This window comes from Onthophagus taurus, chromosome 2 (genome assembly GCF_036711975.1).
Source record: "Onthophagus taurus isolate NC chromosome 2, IU_Otau_3.0, whole genome shotgun sequence".
Lineage (NCBI taxonomy): Eukaryota > Metazoa > Arthropoda > Insecta > Coleoptera > Scarabaeidae > Onthophagus > Onthophagus taurus.
This window is the reverse complement of record NC_091967.1, coordinates 11,207,809-11,224,197: the sequence shown is the minus strand read 5'-3', so window position 1 is coordinate 11,224,197 and position 16,389 is coordinate 11,207,809. Positions and strand designations below refer to the sequence as shown.

The window sequence follows — 16,389 nt, the reverse complement described above, 5'->3', positions numbered from 1 at the left end:
GACATATTCCGCCTGAGAGTTGTTTTGCTTGCCTACGTTCTCGTTGCTTTTCATTTTAGAGTTTGCGTACTAACTAAAACGGTTGTTGAACGTTATTGAAAAATATGTCTACATCTCGAAAGTCTCAAGATTGCATCGATTCCATCGCCGTTTAAAATCAACCTTTAAACCACAACAATCGACACACAAATTCAACGTAAGTCAAACATATTTTTTTCAATCTCTACAATCCATCTTTGTATTAAGCGTCAACAACAACTTTTTTCATGTATTTAATAATAAAAAACCAATTAAAATGTTATTTTTTTTTGAGGTTATGATCGTTTTTATTAATCTAAATGTCAACTTTAAGAAAATAGGAAATTGCCGTTTTTGTTGGAGTTTGGAATCAGCTGTTAAAAATCTGTCCACAATATTATTTACAGTTCCTCACAAAATTGAGAATACAGGGAATTGAAGATAGATAATTATAAATGTTTCAAATAATAATTTATTTCAAAGTTTGTGATGTATATTACACTGAGTACATAAAGTAAGGAATTAATTCCTTAAAAATTCAGGGGATGCTCTTCCAGAAAAAAGGCTTGGACGTTTATGTTATTTGTTTTAACACGCATTTTTTGAGATAAATTTGAAATGTACAGGTGTCCCAAAAGCCGGGTTCGCCCAATTTAATGATTTAAACCAATCCGGCAAATAAAACTAAGACAAACACAAACAATATATACGTAAAATCAAAAAGAAAACAATACTTACAGGAATTATAAAGTTTATATAACAATACAAATTTTCTAACTTTTTCCACTCATTTGTTGCACACATTGGAGTGGACGAGCTCAAATGTTGTGAAAACCCCTCTCTATTGAAGCTACAGAACAAACAACACATAAAAATTGTTTTAAAGGTAGAAGTTTCTCAATATGAGGAAGATTCTTTTGTGAAATCCACCATTGCAAAGCAGTAGCAATGGATATAACTTCCTTGCAGAAAATGGTTCCATTTTTCCCTCTAGCTTAACTATTAGTGGTAGTAATCCAGTATTAATATATCCCTAAGTGTGTTCATAGCTTGAATTTTCTCTTCCATTGGCAATTTATAATTTCTGTTTGTAAAATTTCTGATAAATTTGTATTTGAGACAGTGATAATTTCAATTTTTTGGAATGAACTTACTAATTTCTTCCACAGCATCATATAGAGAAGCACCTTTTTTGCAATTTGTCAAGTCCTCAGATTATTGGCTTTAAGACATTTAAGTAATCTTCTGCAGATCGTTTGATATCAATATTAGATACTATTTGGTATATTTAGGTATACATATATTGTAAGATAAATTTCTTTTTTATTTCACACAGTTTTTACAGTTTTTCTCATTAACTTACATGTATTTGCATACAATCCACTATATTGTTTCACCTCACATCGTTTGAAACGTTTCCATCAGTATATACAAGCCATATACTTAGGAGTTAGCCAGGTTATTGTTTCTAAAACAATCTCTTTGACTTTAGTTACTTCAAAATCTGTGCAAAGCAAATTTAGAAATTGAGCTGAGCATCTATAAGTTATAACAGAACCATTAAAGCTTAAGCTTCTGATCTATATCTGTCTTTATTTGAAACACTTCTTGTGCCTGGCAGTATCTCAAACTATTGATAAATTCATGCCGGACTCTAACAATTGTTTCTTTACTAAGTTGTCAAGCGACTCAAGTTTAGTTTTGTAGATCTAGGATCTTAATGGCCATTCAATTGATGCACGCCTTTCATCTGTTAGGAAATGCCACTTTATCGAGATATTGCTTAATGTGAACTGCATAATGTGGTGGTGCGCCATCTTGCATATACTTACCATAAATTTTCATCATGTAGCATTGGGTCACTCATTAACCAGTCATTAGCACTGGCTAATCTTTTAAATTGTTTAATAGACATTGTTGTAAGAAATCAAACAAGTGGGCCAATCTGGGATTTTCTATACAGACAGTTTTGTCTATTATACGCCATTTTTTCGAAGACAACTGAATATCGATACAGGGTGTGCTACATGAAATATACTTAGAATTTTGGGACACCTGTGGTGGTGTTTTCATAAATATGTCTTACATAAAATGCCATTTTGAAAATGTCGGTCGATTCATCCAATTGGATTGCGAATTTTGAGCTATTTTTAAGCCTCCTAACAAGTTGTTGAAATTGATAATTGCTCATATCTTAAATTCTTTATGACAAAGTGTCATTCGTTAAAGGTATTTTAAGAAATTCAGCGCCATACTGTTTTCCATAAATAATTTCGGACATTTTTATAGCTACAGGTAGAGTAAAGTTTTCCTCCAATAGTAAATGGTCCGTGATAATTCTTGATAATGCAGCATGTTTCGTATTCAAATGTCGTTGTAATTTTGACGGTTTTATGCTTTCGTGGCTAAAATTCCAGCAAGACGGTTGTGATGGTGGCGACGTAGTAGGTTGAAATATATATCTCTAATCAATATACACTCTTCTAATCAAAATAATAAGTTAAAAATAATTATGAAACTATCACTGCATAACACAAACATATAGCGCTGTGGTACCCAACTGGGCGAATAAGCAGGTTCAAACATGCATACACTCGTCAGCATTACTACCCGTCCTCTCTCTTCAGTTGTGACCTCAAGTCTCAACTCAACCTCAACTGTATTATACAATCTTATTAATTATCTACATAATGTTTGTCTCACATTTGGAAATTTCGCTTCCCTTATACACTCATGTAACAAACAGATTTATATTTTTTTTGCAAATTTCTCCATAATATCTTCCCCACAATGAGCTTCTTACCATTCCATCACTTTCAGTTTTAGCATGGTCTAAACTTGTAATTATGTTATCAATTTTTTTGTCGATTAACCTTTTGGCTTATAACCACGAGTGAGATTCATAACGAATTTGTGCCATAGGAGAAAATCACAAGTCTGACTTGTGGTAAAGAATTTGTGCCATAAGCGAGTCTGACTCGTTGTAAGGAATTATGCATTTTGCGTAAGTTTGGGCAAACAGGTGGTTAATTCAAGGGGTTAACTCATAATCTGCACCAATTTATATCTATATCCATCCACTCGTCGTTATATCTTGCTTAAAGTACCCTTTGAAAAAATTTCTTTGCATTTCCATTCTGCCTTCAATAGTAGTGAAAAAACTCTGGTTAAAAAACTTTGGAAATCATTGTAGTTGTAGGCAAATTTTTGACAAATGTGAGAGGGCTACTTTAGTCTATGTACCTGTGAGAGGTACATTAGACTAAAATATTTATATTGAAACAGAACTAAACCTTAGTATACAAAAGTTTTGTTGTACAAAATTAAACTTAGGAGAGTGTTGAAGTTTAGATAGGAACTAAAGGTTCTAGAGCAGTTTCTAAATGATAATCTAAGTCTGGTGTGTAATTTTATTTAAACTTTTTCATCGTTTCTTGTGAAAACCTAACATTATAATTTAACATTTATATGTATAAACCACGCTAAGAAATTACAATTTCACCTCACTTTGACATTAATTGTATTGATTCTAGGTTAAATACGTTTATGAGCGAATTTCAAGAAAAACAAAAAAGTTATGAATTGTATTTTTTGTGTCAAAAATCCATTTCTATCACAATAATTATTTGTTTTCAGATAATTTTTGAAAAGATCATTCAAATATAATGGGTGGTGCTGTAAGTACTGGTCAAAATAACGATGACCTGATAGATAACCTCATTCGAGCGGATTACATTCGTTCTCGCAAAGTGGAGAAGGTGTTTCGAGCCATCGACAGGGCGGATTACTTCTTACCAGATGCTCGTCAAGATGCCTACAAGGATCTTGCCTGGAAAATGGGGCATTTACATCTATCAGCGCCGTGCATTTACAGCGAAGTTATGGAAGGGTTATGTCTCGAACCAGGGTTGAGTTTTCTCAATTTAGGTTCTGGAACTGGCTATTTGAGCACTATGGCCGGATTGATTTTGGGCAGTCACGGCATTAATCATGGCGTTGAGATTCACGAGGATGTTATCGTGTACGCAAATAAAAAATTGGAGGATTTCAAAAAATTTTCAGGCGCAATCGATGAGTTTGATTTTAGCGAACCCAAATTTATTCAAGGTATAAAAAACTTTTCTTTTAACATTAAATATCTTACTTTAATCATTTTTTAAGGAAATTGTTTATGTCTTGCAAACGGTCGTCAATATGATCGCGTTTATTGCGGAGCATCTTGTCCTGAACAATACGAAAGTTATATGAAAAGTCTTTTAAGAGTGGGTGGTATTCTAATAATGCCTTTAAATGATCATTTGATGGAAATAAAACGCGTGTCGCAAGTGGAATGGGTCGATCGCACTTTAATTCCTGTATCATTTGCCACTTTGATTCTTCCACCTGAAGGAAACCAAGATATCGTCGAATTACGTGAGTTTTAATACTTCCTGTTTTTCTTTTTGGCTATTTTTGATGTCCCTTGAATTTCTAATTTTATTGTCTGTCGGTTTATTTTTAATTTTACGTCGCAAGGTCTTTTGGCACGACTACCAAAAACAATATCTAGGCGATGTGTTAGGTAATTGGGATGAATGAAATTTTTCAATGATTTCGCTCAAATTACAACGATTTTTTTAAATTTTTACAGTTTTAATTGATATTGATATAAACAATGCGATCACTTATTGTTTCTGGTTTGTTTTGATAAAATTATCATTATTATTTTTAATCAGCCTATTGATAAAATTCAATTGTAGTTTATGGTAGTTGTAGTTAAACATTTTAGATAGTGCTTGATTATAGCTTGTTATAGTACCTATAAGAAGACGTTATAGTACAATACCTATTTAGGAATTATATTAAATTAGAATCAAAAATAGATTTAAAGTAAAGGTATTTTTTTTTCTAGTTGAAGTCAGTCCTTTAAGTTTACAATTCTTAACACGTACAGCGATTCGTTCCATCTTGCGGACTAATATTGAAATTGAAAATCCATCATTAACAGCACCAAAACCAAAAGTAGTACCAATTGCAAAATATAAACGTCGCGATCGTACTCTAAAAAAATTAATTGTCCCTATTTTTGATGAAACTGATGAAGATTTATACAGTTCTGGGGACGACCAATACAGTTCTGATGACGGTCTTGGCCGAAATACACATTCCATTAGACCACGAACGGCCGATAACATAATCGATATCGTCATGGATCATTTGGGATATAGAGTACATAGAGTAAATAGACCTCAAAATGCTGATGATAGCGATGTTAGTGTTGAAGAAATTGGTCTACGTATGGCCGATTCAGTTGATGCTGTTTCAAGTGATGTTGATGAAGATTTAGAAAATGTTTTTGATAATAGAGACGAAGAAAATTCGCCGAAATGTGAGAATGTTCTTGAATCCGAACGAAAATTAGAAACTGAAAATGTTGAAGATGATGATAATAACGATCGAGAATTGAATGATAATCATCCTGGTACTAGTTTTAATACTAAATCAGCTGGTAAAAGTGGAAAAGAAACTAAAAAAGATACAAAGAAGGATACCAAAAAAGATACTAAAAAGCAAACTAAAAAGCAACCAAGAGAAAAATATGATAGTGGTTTTGTTGAAGAAATGGACCAAGAAGCTATTGTATCAAAACAAGAAGCGATGGATTTATCTGACCCTGATAGTATGGGAGTTGCTTCAAGTTCGAGTAGCGAAGATAGACAAGGAAGGAGGTATAAGCGATGCTCAAGGTTTCATCCAGATTCATCGGGACCGAAAAATCGAAAAGTTCTTCCTGCGATGGTTTTCGATAATAGTTCTGGAAGTAGCTGTCTTAGTAGTGATAGTGAAGTAGCTGAAGAGAAAACGGCGCCTCCTACGGCTACATCTTTAACGGTTACAAGTATGTACACGCCTTTAATGCGTGAAAAATTACAAGAGTTGCCTTTGCCTTCAGTACTGAAGAATTATTTGAATTATTATCGGGAATTTTGAGTAATCAATTAATCAAGTAGCGGGAAAGATCCGATTAAGCGAGTATTAATGTTTAAAACGATGTTTTTTTAGGAAATAGTTTTTATGTAAAACGTTTTTAAATATTTTTATATGATTATATTTTCCAAAAAAAAAGATTGTTAAAGAATGGAGTGAAAGAAGAACCACTTTTCGAAATTTTTCATATACTTGTAGTCGTTGTGGCAGTGTTACTCTTTCGGATAAGGCGCTATGGTTAAAAAACAAAGCCATATGTGATGATGAAATAGTTTATTTATGATATAGAATACGTATTTTTATTTGATTACAATATTAAAATGTTATATTTTTTTTCCGTCGTATGTATATATAAAATATCGATTATTAATAAAAAAAAATGGATTCAAGGATTGTGATTACTGTGTCCTAAGTTACTTTTAAGTTTTAGATTAAGTTGGTCTCAAGAGTTATAACAACGATAACAGTTACATTTTTGTTCTCTTTGTGCATTACTCATCATATCAATTTGTTCAATAAAATGTTAAGCTCAATATTCTAATGGTTATTTTTTTTGTAATTAGAAGATATATAAACTTAATCCTACCTATATTACATTTCTAAAAATTTTCAGGTTTTGTTTTCAGAGAAGTTAATTACATACAAAAATTTAAAGGTTGGGTTATTATTATTACTATTATTGTTCTTATTTAAGCATTTTTTTTAAATATTACAGTTTGATGCAATTGCATATTAAAGTTTATATTATTTTGCTAAGTTACTAGACAAAATCTGTGTGTTACTTCAAAGATGGTCATGGAGCTTAGATAATTCAATACTTAATGGAGAAAAAATCATAAATGCAGGACAGACTCAGAGAAAAGATGGCTTTTTTTCAATATAAATAATAGTTGTCATAAATGATACTTTAAATAATAAATAATATAATCGAATTATGATTGAATCAAACTGAATACAATGTATTATTAAAATAAAAGAAAATAAACTTAGATTTTTTTCAATAAAATATATTTAACCTGACTCATTTTTACATTAAACTATCGAACGAAAATAAAAAGATAACAAAAACTAAATGCATATTAAAAATATAACATAAACATAACTGAACAAATTAAAAATATAGAGTATACACCAACAGAAGAGGATCCTGAATCTGAAACAATACAACAAAATATAATAACTGAAATATTTTAATAAAAAAAAACATACCGCTTTCAACTTTACCGCATTGATTTATATCTTCTTTAAATTCAAAATCCTCCATGCAAAAGCAGCTAGAATTTAAACAATGTGATCCTTCGCCCAAAGCTTTTTCACATTGTACATTTTCGGTACATTGTGCGAAAATAGTTTTGGCTGGTGCGAAGCAAGATTTTTCGGAAGTGATGAATCCTTCTTTGCATTGGCAAACATCTTTAACACATTGACTGTTGGTGATGGAACATTCCTTGCTTTTTTTGCATGACTCTCCTAAACCTAAATGAAAAAAAATTAAATTAAAAATAATTTTTTTTGTGTCAAAAAAAAATTACTTTTACTTTCGTAGCAAATACCATCTTTTTCGTGTGTATTTAAAGAACATTGACACGTGTTATTTTTACAAATGGCGTTTAAAATGATGCATTGAGCCGTATCTGCGCATTCGGAACCAAGAAGTTTTGGAATAGCTAATAAAAAAAGCAAACAAAATTAAAAGAAAATTATTATTTTGTGTATTTTTATACCTTTAACACATTGTTTCTTATCTTCAGCAGGGATCCATCCAATTTTACAATCGCATATTCCATTTGTCGAACATTTCGAATGTTCGAAAACACAATCATCATCCGTAATACAAGTTTCGCCGATTTTATTCGCATTCGCTGGCTGTTTCAGGTGCAGGAGGCTACAACCATTCTCAACCATACATTTGCATTCATAATTTAGACATTTCGAGCCAGGAAGGACATCCGAACATGTGGCGTCCGCAATGCATGGTACGACGACATTTTCCTCATCTATTAAAAAAAAATGCGTTAAAAAAATTAACTAATGATTAAAAAGTGTAATAGAATATTACTTAAATAACTATAAGCGAAAGATCGCACGGCGAAATTAATCGAAAAAATTAATGTTAATGCAGCTCGATTTGCAATCATTTTCGTTCAATGGCTTCACTACATCTGAAGAGAAGATTAGAGGTTGAAGGAGGTTGTCGAAAACCGGCCCGGAAAATTTATAAAAAATCGGATGTTCGTAGAACTTTTAAGGGGATCGTTTAAATTTAAAAATGTAACGAGATTGTTATCATTTTCATCGATAAAATGGGCATTAACTTTGAAGATCCTTAAAAATTATTAAATATGAATTTTATTTAATACTTGAATTGCCCAAAAACAGGTATTAAACGTGCAAACGTTAATTTAGGTTAGATATTTAAGTTTTAGATAATCTTAAATTCAAAAAATTACAATTACGTTTAAAGTGGAGATTTTTAGTTTTAATTTGTTATATAAATTAGAACTTATCATTCAAAAATAAAACGAGAAAGATGCGAGTCGTGAAAAATTTAAAAATGGTGAAATGTGTATAAAGAAATTGTTGAAAGTAACATATTTGAAACTTGGAGAAGAAGGGTTCGTGAAGAGAATAGACACTTAGTAATTGCATTCCTCCATGCTAATACAGCCTGACCGACGAGGAGGATAATTGCCTTGAATTCCTCATCAGCGTATCCTTGGAGGAGTTTCAATGTCCCGTCACCCCTTACAGTTCTGTTTAGGGGGATGGAAAATGGAAATAAGGTCATGTATACTACCTACGTATTGAAAGGGGAACCATCATTTTATCTCTTCAAAAAAAAAAAATTAATGGTTAACATTAATTGTAATAATACGTTTCAAGAATATTTGATACTGTTTAGTAGCAAGTATTTGTATGTTGTTCCCTGGAACAGTTACTGAATTTAAAAAATAGTAGGTATTAAGTACTAGTTTTATAAATTTTAATAAAAAATAAATAAATGTTTATCTTTTACCGTAGAAAATAATTTCATTACAAAAAAATATTAAAATTTATCACTCAGAACTGAACTAAAATCTAAGAAAAATCTATATTACTAAAAACTGGTGATAGATAAATATGAAATAAGCATGGATTATGATTTCTTGGTGCATTAGAAATATTTTTTATTCACAACGTCTTTCTCCATCAGTTTTAGTAGTTATGCTGTAGTTGATTTTATTAAGAAAAATTGTCCAATTTTGACATTTTGTGGTTTATGCTCTTCAAGTGATTGCCGACAGTACTTCACTAACGATGATATGGTTCAATGTCTACTAAGTAAGCGTTAGCATAGCCATATCAGTGCAGATTACAACGTTTCTGCCAACTTTTTTGGAGTCAATAATCACATTAGCTGCTATATCTATATCAGTTATTTCGTCCTGAGCAGTCGTGCAGTCTGACTCTAGTGAAATGGAAAAGTGCAGCTGGAGATCGTGCGAGAAAGTTCTCACTCTGGAGCCTCCAGACGAGATTCATAACGTCTTTCTCCATCACTTTTAGTACTTAGGTTCGATAATATAATTTAATTAAGAAAAATATTAAAATTTTGACATTTTGGGGATTTATGCTATATCATTAGGAACAGAGGAACAGTTGTTCCATATACAGTGTGTTAATTAATTATCGTACCCGACGTCATCATTACAAGTATGCAACCAATATCACAGTATTTTTATTGCAATATGCGATTTGTGTATGATGTGTATTGCGCTGTGATATTGGTTGCATACTTGCAATGATGACGTCGGGTACGGTAATTAATTAACACATTGTACATGTTATTTTTAACTATATAAGAGAACAATATTGTACCTGTTCCCCAAAAATACTAGTTTATAACATCTTTAATATAAACAACCATGCCTGCTATGAATTAAAAAAACGTTATTAATATCGCATAGATAACAACGCCATCATTCCGAGATATATTTCCTCTAATACTAAATAAAAAACAAATGTGCGTAAAGTTTTAGTTTTAAATTCGTTGGATTTATTAATAACACATTTTTTTGTTATTCTTACTAAATATTACCTAGAAACATGCAGTATCTATAATCTAAAATAGAATCCATTCGAACTGATCTGAATTAATAAATACATCATTATAGTTAGTACTTGACCATTTTAAAAGTAATCTTTTAATAGCTCAACCTTGAGACTCGAGAAGATTCATTGCCAGGACTCCGATTATTTTTAAAATAGCCACCGAGAGTTTGTTCTTTAGTTTTAATACATTTAACGTTCGTAATAAACTATATGCCCATAAAAATAATAAGTGCGATAGAATTAACAATTATTATAAAATCGGTGCGGGCGCTAAAAACGTTTACAGTAATAGGATTATTGACTCGCTTTTAGAGACCCGGATATAAATACAAAGTAGTATTTATATAAAAGCTCCTCTTGTGCGCACGCGCTAACATTAAAGTTTTCCACCGCCGACTTGACGAAGTTATCATGTTAGTTTTTTTAATCCATATAACTAAACGGATAACAATCAAAGATACTTATCGAATATTTCCTGATGATTAGAAGATATTTTTGATGAAGACTGATTGATTTTAATGAAGTTTTAGACAAGTTTTAGGCATAAAATCGGGAGTAGCAAAACGTCCGCTCGGTAACAAGTGAGGGTTGCAACTGGAAAATCAGAGTGTGCCGTGCGAAAAGTACTAAAGAACAATGTGGAGGAGAGCGTGCGACGTCCGTACGGTTATTGATTTTGTCCGTAGACTGCGCAACAGACTATTTTATAACTAAGTACTTCCATATTGGATCATGCTCCGAGTGTTCGGGCTTCGAAAACTTTTTTACACCCTTCTCCGTCTCTGTTAACCAACTTGCGGACAAGTTCGCAAACTGCGTGCGGACTTTTACCGGACTGATTTTTGTGCGGTTTTCGACGCGTATAATCTACAGAAACGGTTGTCAGGTGAGTATTTTGATTGTTTTAAACAAGTTTCGATAACTTTTGCGCCGGTTTCGCGCACTCTCGCCGCTGTTTCTCCGGGTTGTTTTCCGATGGAGTTTTGTTAGGTTAGGTCTTCTTCCGTGTTAGGCATGTGACGTGAAGGAAAATTAAGTGTGGAAATTTCTCTCTCTCGACGGCGCGACGAGTTCGTCGTTCGCGTGTTCCTACAAGTTTCCCCTATCGTGATTCATCCTCTTCCGCGGTGATTACTATCGATTCGATCTCGAGGATTTTCGAGATGATGAGGGCTCCCCTTTTTAGAGCCACCTGTTATTATTTATACGTTAATATTGATGTAGTCGTTAGCTTTTTTCTTTTACTTTTATTATTTTTATGATTACTTTTTAAAGAGAAAACTCTTTAACAAAGTTTTTCCAATTCTTTCCAGAATGCAGAAACATCGGTATCGTTAGCATCACTTTTGCTACATGTTCTAAAAAATGGACTCTTTTTATTCAAAAAGTTAACTAAGTGACACTGACTCATTGCAAAGATTCGTCACAACTTGCTGAGTTGCTCATATATATACAGGATGTTTCATAATATGCGCAGGACTTCAGGATGTGATAGCTTGTCCAAAAATTTGAAAAAAAGTTTCTATCAACTTACTCTTTAAAATGCACCATTTTCGAGATACAGGGTGTTGAAATTTAATAAAAAAATAGTTTTTTGCGAATATCTCCGGAACCGTTTATTGTACAGAAAACAGCGTTCTTAAGCATTTTCTACTCATAATAAGCCAAGGTGGAAGTAGGGTAGTGGTTATTGTGAAAATTGAAAATACTCTTGGCAATAAGGCTTGCACTCTTTGGATATGGTAGGGATACAAAAGTTGCCTTTTCAAAATTCTCCAAATCGCCGAGTGAGATAGCTTTAAGTTGTGAGCAATTTTTCTGGTAGTTGTGGTCGGATTTTCTCTGATCAAAAGGCGACATTTGAATAAATCTTTCTTTCTGTAGTGTCAGAATTTTCATTACACAGTTATTAAACGGATTTTCTTGAGTCAAAGTGTTACCTTGGAGAGTGATACTGACCAATCACTTGATCTTCCAAGATCCCATCTGACTGATGACTGTTTTCCTTACTTCAATATTTACAGTTATATTTATTCCCAAATCAAATAACCATCACTAAAACAAATATTTTTACAAATGCATTGTTATTGATCCTAGCCATTCCTTCATACTATCGTACTTTTCTATCAAAATCATCATCAGTTAGCACTTAATGTATTTTAATCTTATCTTCTTCTTCTGCATCGTATTCTTACAACTGATAAGTCGTGATTTTATGTTTATGAGCATTCTTTTACTTTATTCTTCCATAACTTGCGGTCTTGTGCTACTTGAAGTGCGCCTTGAAGTGGATTGTTTGTTATCTTTTTTCCTGGTCTAGTCACCTAGTTGGTAAACTTCCTCTTGGTCTTCTTCCAGACTTTTCCTGATTTTCTTTTGATCTCGAGCTTTCAGTATATTGCGTTTGTCTGCCCAGGAATACCCAGCATTTAACTCCTCTTTGATAGTGGTCCAGCATTCTACACCGTATAGGAAGATCGCAAATATAAGCGTTCTAACTAATTTGACTTTTATCCTTTTTGTGATTATTGATCTTTTTCATATTTTCGTCAAGTTATTCATGGCAGTTTTAACTTTCTTACTTATTTTTAGCTTTTACTATTTTAAACTTATAAGGATGGAATTTATGAAGTATTATAACTTTATGAACAGTACTCAAGGAAGTTCCAGTTGGACCAGAAATTTGACGTAACGAAGTATTAGGTTTTGTGCGCATCAACAAATTTTTACCATTGTTTCTCCATCTACCTAGTTTACTTTGATATAAGTTTATCTCGACGAGTCATCTTTTAATAGTTTGAGAAGATAATTCGAAAAGGTTTTCAGCAATTAATTCACTTTTAACATCCGTTGCAGAGAGCTCTAAATGAGATATATGTAGATAAGATATATTTCTTGGTTGTCAACTCTTCATTATCTTACGAAGCCTACGTTGCATGTTTTTTCTGTACATTCTTTTTAATTTCAATGATATCTTTGGTCCATTGACTGGATTTAATGGCATGATCATTTCAATCTTTTCATCAATGGAAATTAACTCTTAAAAAACGGATGCGTAAGTAAATTGATCACGATTGAAGACTGATTTTTCCTTGAAGTTTCTAAAGCTTGCAAATTTTCCTGGTTTTGTCACAGTTGCAAATGTCTTCCCTAGCAAAGCCACTGTTGCATACATTTAGTTAAATTTTATCTTTAAATATTCTGCGGCAGAACTGTCCAAAGATAAACCATCTCCTCGAATAGTCAGTTTCCTTATCCTAATCTTTGATCTGCAATTTTTTAGCAACTTGTCATTTATGATCCTTGTTGTTTTCCTTCGTTTGAATCTTCTTTTCTCACTTCGCACAACTATTACTGTACAAAAGTCCTACAACTTTAATATATAATATATTTTGCTTTGTTTATAAAATCTACAAAGATTATTTTGACACCACTAAATATTTTGGACATTTATAAGTGTGCAACGATTTTCTGTATTCTTTGTATTTTTTGATATATGAGGAAACTATATGGTTATCATAATCAACACAACTTTTAAAGTTTTATTTTAAGTACAATGTTTATTTAAGCTTATCTACGTTTTATTTATATCACTGATTATTTACACTTATTAGATAATTAAAAATGAAAAAACACTTTTAATCAGATTTAAAAATTCTATTTATAAATAATTTAATAAACTTTATTATAGAATATCTAACTCAATTTGTATTTATATATTCGATACCCTTTTCTTTCAATAATTTATCTTAATTTACATAAATATGTATTAGCAGTGCTAAATAAAACTTCAAAAGATATATTCGCCCACTTATTACTATATTTAGAAAGCTTCCTACGTTTTTCTAACTCTGTCATAGTCAGTATTATATCAGGGGGTATAGCTCAGTGGTAGAGCATTCGACTGCAGATCGAGAGGTCCCCGGTTCAAACCCGGGTGCCCCCTCAAAATCTTTTTTTTTTCTTAACTTCTTTTTTTCTTTTTATTTAATTAAATAAAATAAAAAACAAAACTGATCCAAAATTATTTAATAAACATGTTTTTCTTGCATTTAGGTGTCCAAAATGAGTGGTAATAGTAAAAAAGGTCAAAGTCATTCCATAGAATACCTACTAAGTATTCAACCTTCGACGGCTCGTGGGAGGAGACAAAATGCCCAGGGTAGAAGCGGAACAAACCCGCCAGTTAAAAAGGTAAGTTTCCCAAACTTTCTTGATCAATAAATTCTCGCAAACCCAAATGGGGGTTTTAAGAAACGTACAAATATAAAATTCCCTACTTCCAAGTAGAAATCTAGACATAATAAATCCATAAAAGAAACGACCCTCGATTCGGTTCCACTACTTTCCCCAAGGTGGTGCTGCACGTATTAAATATTCGTTCTTGATTGCGCCGCGAAAGAAGGATTGGGGTCTAAAGGATTTTGGGACGTTGTTAATTGTTCGAAAAGGGTGAAAAGTGTTACGAATTGACGTTTTAGGGCGTTACTAATTATTTACGTCGCACGGTACAACAAAGTTCCATTAAAACCAAGGTTCCACTTTTAAGCCCTTTTCAATAATGGATTTATCACGGTGAAGGGTTGTTTTTTGGAGTGTATTTTGTAAAAACCATTGAGTTTTATTAAGAGACGATTAATTTTTGTTTTTGTTGATTATTGTTTCAATTTAATTTATTACGTTTCTAAACGATATGTAGTTTTTTTTGTATTAGAAAAGGTTTCTGAAGGGTGAAATTTTAGATTCACCTGAACCAGTCGAGAGATTCGAACAGGCAGCTTCGGTCTCGGCGACTTTATCCCTTTTCTAAAGGCCCCAACCGACTCGACGGCGGGCATAATAACGCCCGCATAATTTATTCGGTTAATTCCTCTCGTTCGCATGTACGAAAGTTTTGAACAACTTTTAACTCGCCTTTGTTTTGTGTACCGGGTGCCGTTTAGGGGCGGTCGCGGGTTCTGGATTCGCCACCGCTGCCGGTTGGAAAGAGAGAAATTCGAGAGATCCCTTAAATTACCACTGACAACCAACATGATTCAATTTTCGTATTTCTATATTCGAAGTACGCAATGGAATAATCGGCTTTTGTACGTTTTACAAAAATATTATTTGTGTAAAAAGATTGTCTAAAATAACTAATATTATATTTTTACACATGTATTAAACTTGCGTTACAGTCAGATAATTTTGTGTATATTATCTTTAGTTTTTTTCTTATTAGAACTTAATGCTCACATCAAGTGTGATACCCAAACCAACCCAAACGTATTAATGCCAAGTTATTGAGTCTGTCTTAACCCATGGTTGGTCGTATCCATGTCTTCAACCTTTCTAAAGAGGTTGAACCGCATTTGCCAACTTTGCTCATTTCTTGCCCAATATCTAGGAATCACGTTTTATCCTCTTTTGCGTTTGTTCTTAATAGCAGCTGGTATTATGTCAACACATCCCTCATTTTTTTCAAAAACACTGTGACTTGTCCATAACCGCCTTCTATGAATCATCTGCTATGCAGACCATGCCATACTAAAAGCGGAGAACGAGGACGACCTACAACGCATTCTGTACAGATTTACAAGGCCAGCCGAAAAATTGAATATGGAAATAGCGTGTGAGAAGACCAAATCTGTGGTAATCGGTAAAGACCCAGAAAGACCATGTACGTCCAGCAACAAGCGGCTGATGGATGAAGTGAGGAAATGAGGAAGCGAAAATATCAGGCTACCTAACAGATATAATATAATAATAATAATAAATGTGTTTATTCACCAACATAACGTATTACACAACAAACAACATATTAATACTAGTTACAGTACAGTTATGCATTTGGAGAACCTCAAGGGGCCGTTCAGATGAATGTCCCATAAGACATTCCCTGCTTTTAAACCGAACAAATAAATCATGTTAGAATACAAACAAATTTGAATGCCTAATCTACCTATCCTAACAATCCGCAAACAAACTAAAGCATAATAAAAACAAAAAAAGAACCGAAATTAAACATAAGACCCAACGACACCCTTAAACCTTTCAATATTTTCATTCTTAACATCTTGAGGGAGAGAGTTGTACATGGAATATGTATTATATGTAGGATAAGCTATACCAATTATTTTAGAATATAATTGCGGTATCTGAAAGAATTGTCAATAATTAAACCCAAGTTTTTGGCCTGCGACACAATCGGCCAAAACAAAATAATATGGCGCAACAAATACATGGGTGTAGAAAGTAAAGTCTGAATATACAAGATCTGTGCACGATCTGGACTCACCTATGTGGCCAAGACTAGAACCGCAACATTCCAAA

The 16,389-nt window shown here is 32.7% G+C and overlaps 3 protein-coding genes and 1 non-coding gene across 6 annotated transcripts in view; 3 read left to right on the top strand and 1 right to left on the bottom strand.

Annotated features, from left to right (window-relative positions):
* The first annotated feature begins 105 nt into the window (after positions 1-105).
* On the top strand, positions 106-6,518 carry LOC111426043 (protein-L-isoaspartate O-methyltransferase domain-containing protein 1-like). The gene is made up of 4 exons (XM_023060387.2): positions 106-196; positions 3,655-4,125; positions 4,180-4,431; positions 4,910-6,518. The coding sequence occupies exons 2-4, from the start codon at positions 3,684-3,686 to the stop codon at positions 5,986-5,988; spliced, it is 1,773 nt and encodes a 590-aa protein (XP_022916155.2). The 5' UTR covers positions 106-196; positions 3,655-3,683; the 3' UTR covers positions 5,989-6,518.
* LOC111425865 (prion-like-(Q/N-rich) domain-bearing protein 25) lies at positions 6,244-8,375 on the bottom strand. 2 transcript variants are annotated; one of them, XM_071194247.1, is made up of 5 exons: positions 8,054-8,375; positions 7,710-7,982; positions 7,518-7,652; positions 7,195-7,461; positions 6,244-7,138 (listed from the first exon to the last, which is right to left on the bottom strand). In XM_071194247.1, the coding sequence occupies exons 1-5, from the start codon at positions 8,121-8,123 to the stop codon at positions 7,065-7,067; spliced, it is 819 nt and encodes a 272-aa protein (XP_071050348.1). In that variant the 5' UTR covers positions 8,124-8,375; the 3' UTR covers positions 6,244-7,064. The 2 variants fall into 2 exon arrangements, with proteins under 2 accessions (XP_071050348.1, XP_022915921.2); XM_023060153.2 differs by having other exon boundaries at positions 8,045-8,346.
* Positions 8,376-10,415: 2,040 nt separating this feature from the next.
* The window catches only part of LOC111425866 (myelin transcription factor 1), a 168,692-nt gene continuing 162,718 nt past the window's right edge, over positions 10,416-16,389 (top strand). The window contains exons 1-2 of one of the 2 annotated variants that reach the window (XM_023060155.2): positions 10,416-10,963; positions 14,134-14,271. In XM_023060155.2, the coding sequence (XP_022915923.2) occupies positions 14,143-14,271 (129 nt within the window). In that variant the 5' untranslated portion in view covers positions 10,416-10,963; positions 14,134-14,142. The remainder of the gene's footprint in view (positions 10,964-14,133; positions 14,272-16,389) is intronic. The other variant, XM_071194241.1, reaches the window with a different exon arrangement.
* TRNAC-GCA (transfer RNA cysteine (anticodon GCA)) lies at positions 13,952-14,023 on the top strand. The gene has a single exon. It is a non-coding gene; the product is annotated as a tRNA-Cys (tRNA).

Excerpts from the sequence above, each read along its gene's own strand:
- LOC111425865 (XM_023060153.2), bottom strand. The coding sequence starts at position 8,123 with ATGATTGCAAATCGAGCTGCATTAACATTAATTTTTTCGATTAATTTC. Across the intron at positions 7,653-7,709 it reads TAAGAAACAATGTGTTAAAG|CTATTCCAAAACTTCTTGGT; the intron begins GTATAAAAATAC and ends TTTTTTTATTAG. Across the intron at positions 7,462-7,517 it reads TATTTGCTACGAAAGTAAAA|GTTTAGGAGAGTCATGCAAA; the intron begins GTAATTTTTTTT and ends TTTTTCATTTAG.
- LOC111426043 (XM_023060387.2), top strand. The coding sequence starts at position 3,684 with ATGGGTGGTGCTGTAAGTACTGGTCAAAATAACGATGACCTGATAGAT. Across the intron at positions 4,126-4,179 it reads CGAACCCAAATTTATTCAAG|GAAATTGTTTATGTCTTGCA; the intron begins GTATAAAAAACT and ends TCATTTTTTAAG. Across the intron at positions 4,432-4,909 it reads CCAAGATATCGTCGAATTAC|TTGAAGTCAGTCCTTTAAGT; the intron begins GTGAGTTTTAAT and ends TTTTTTTTCTAG.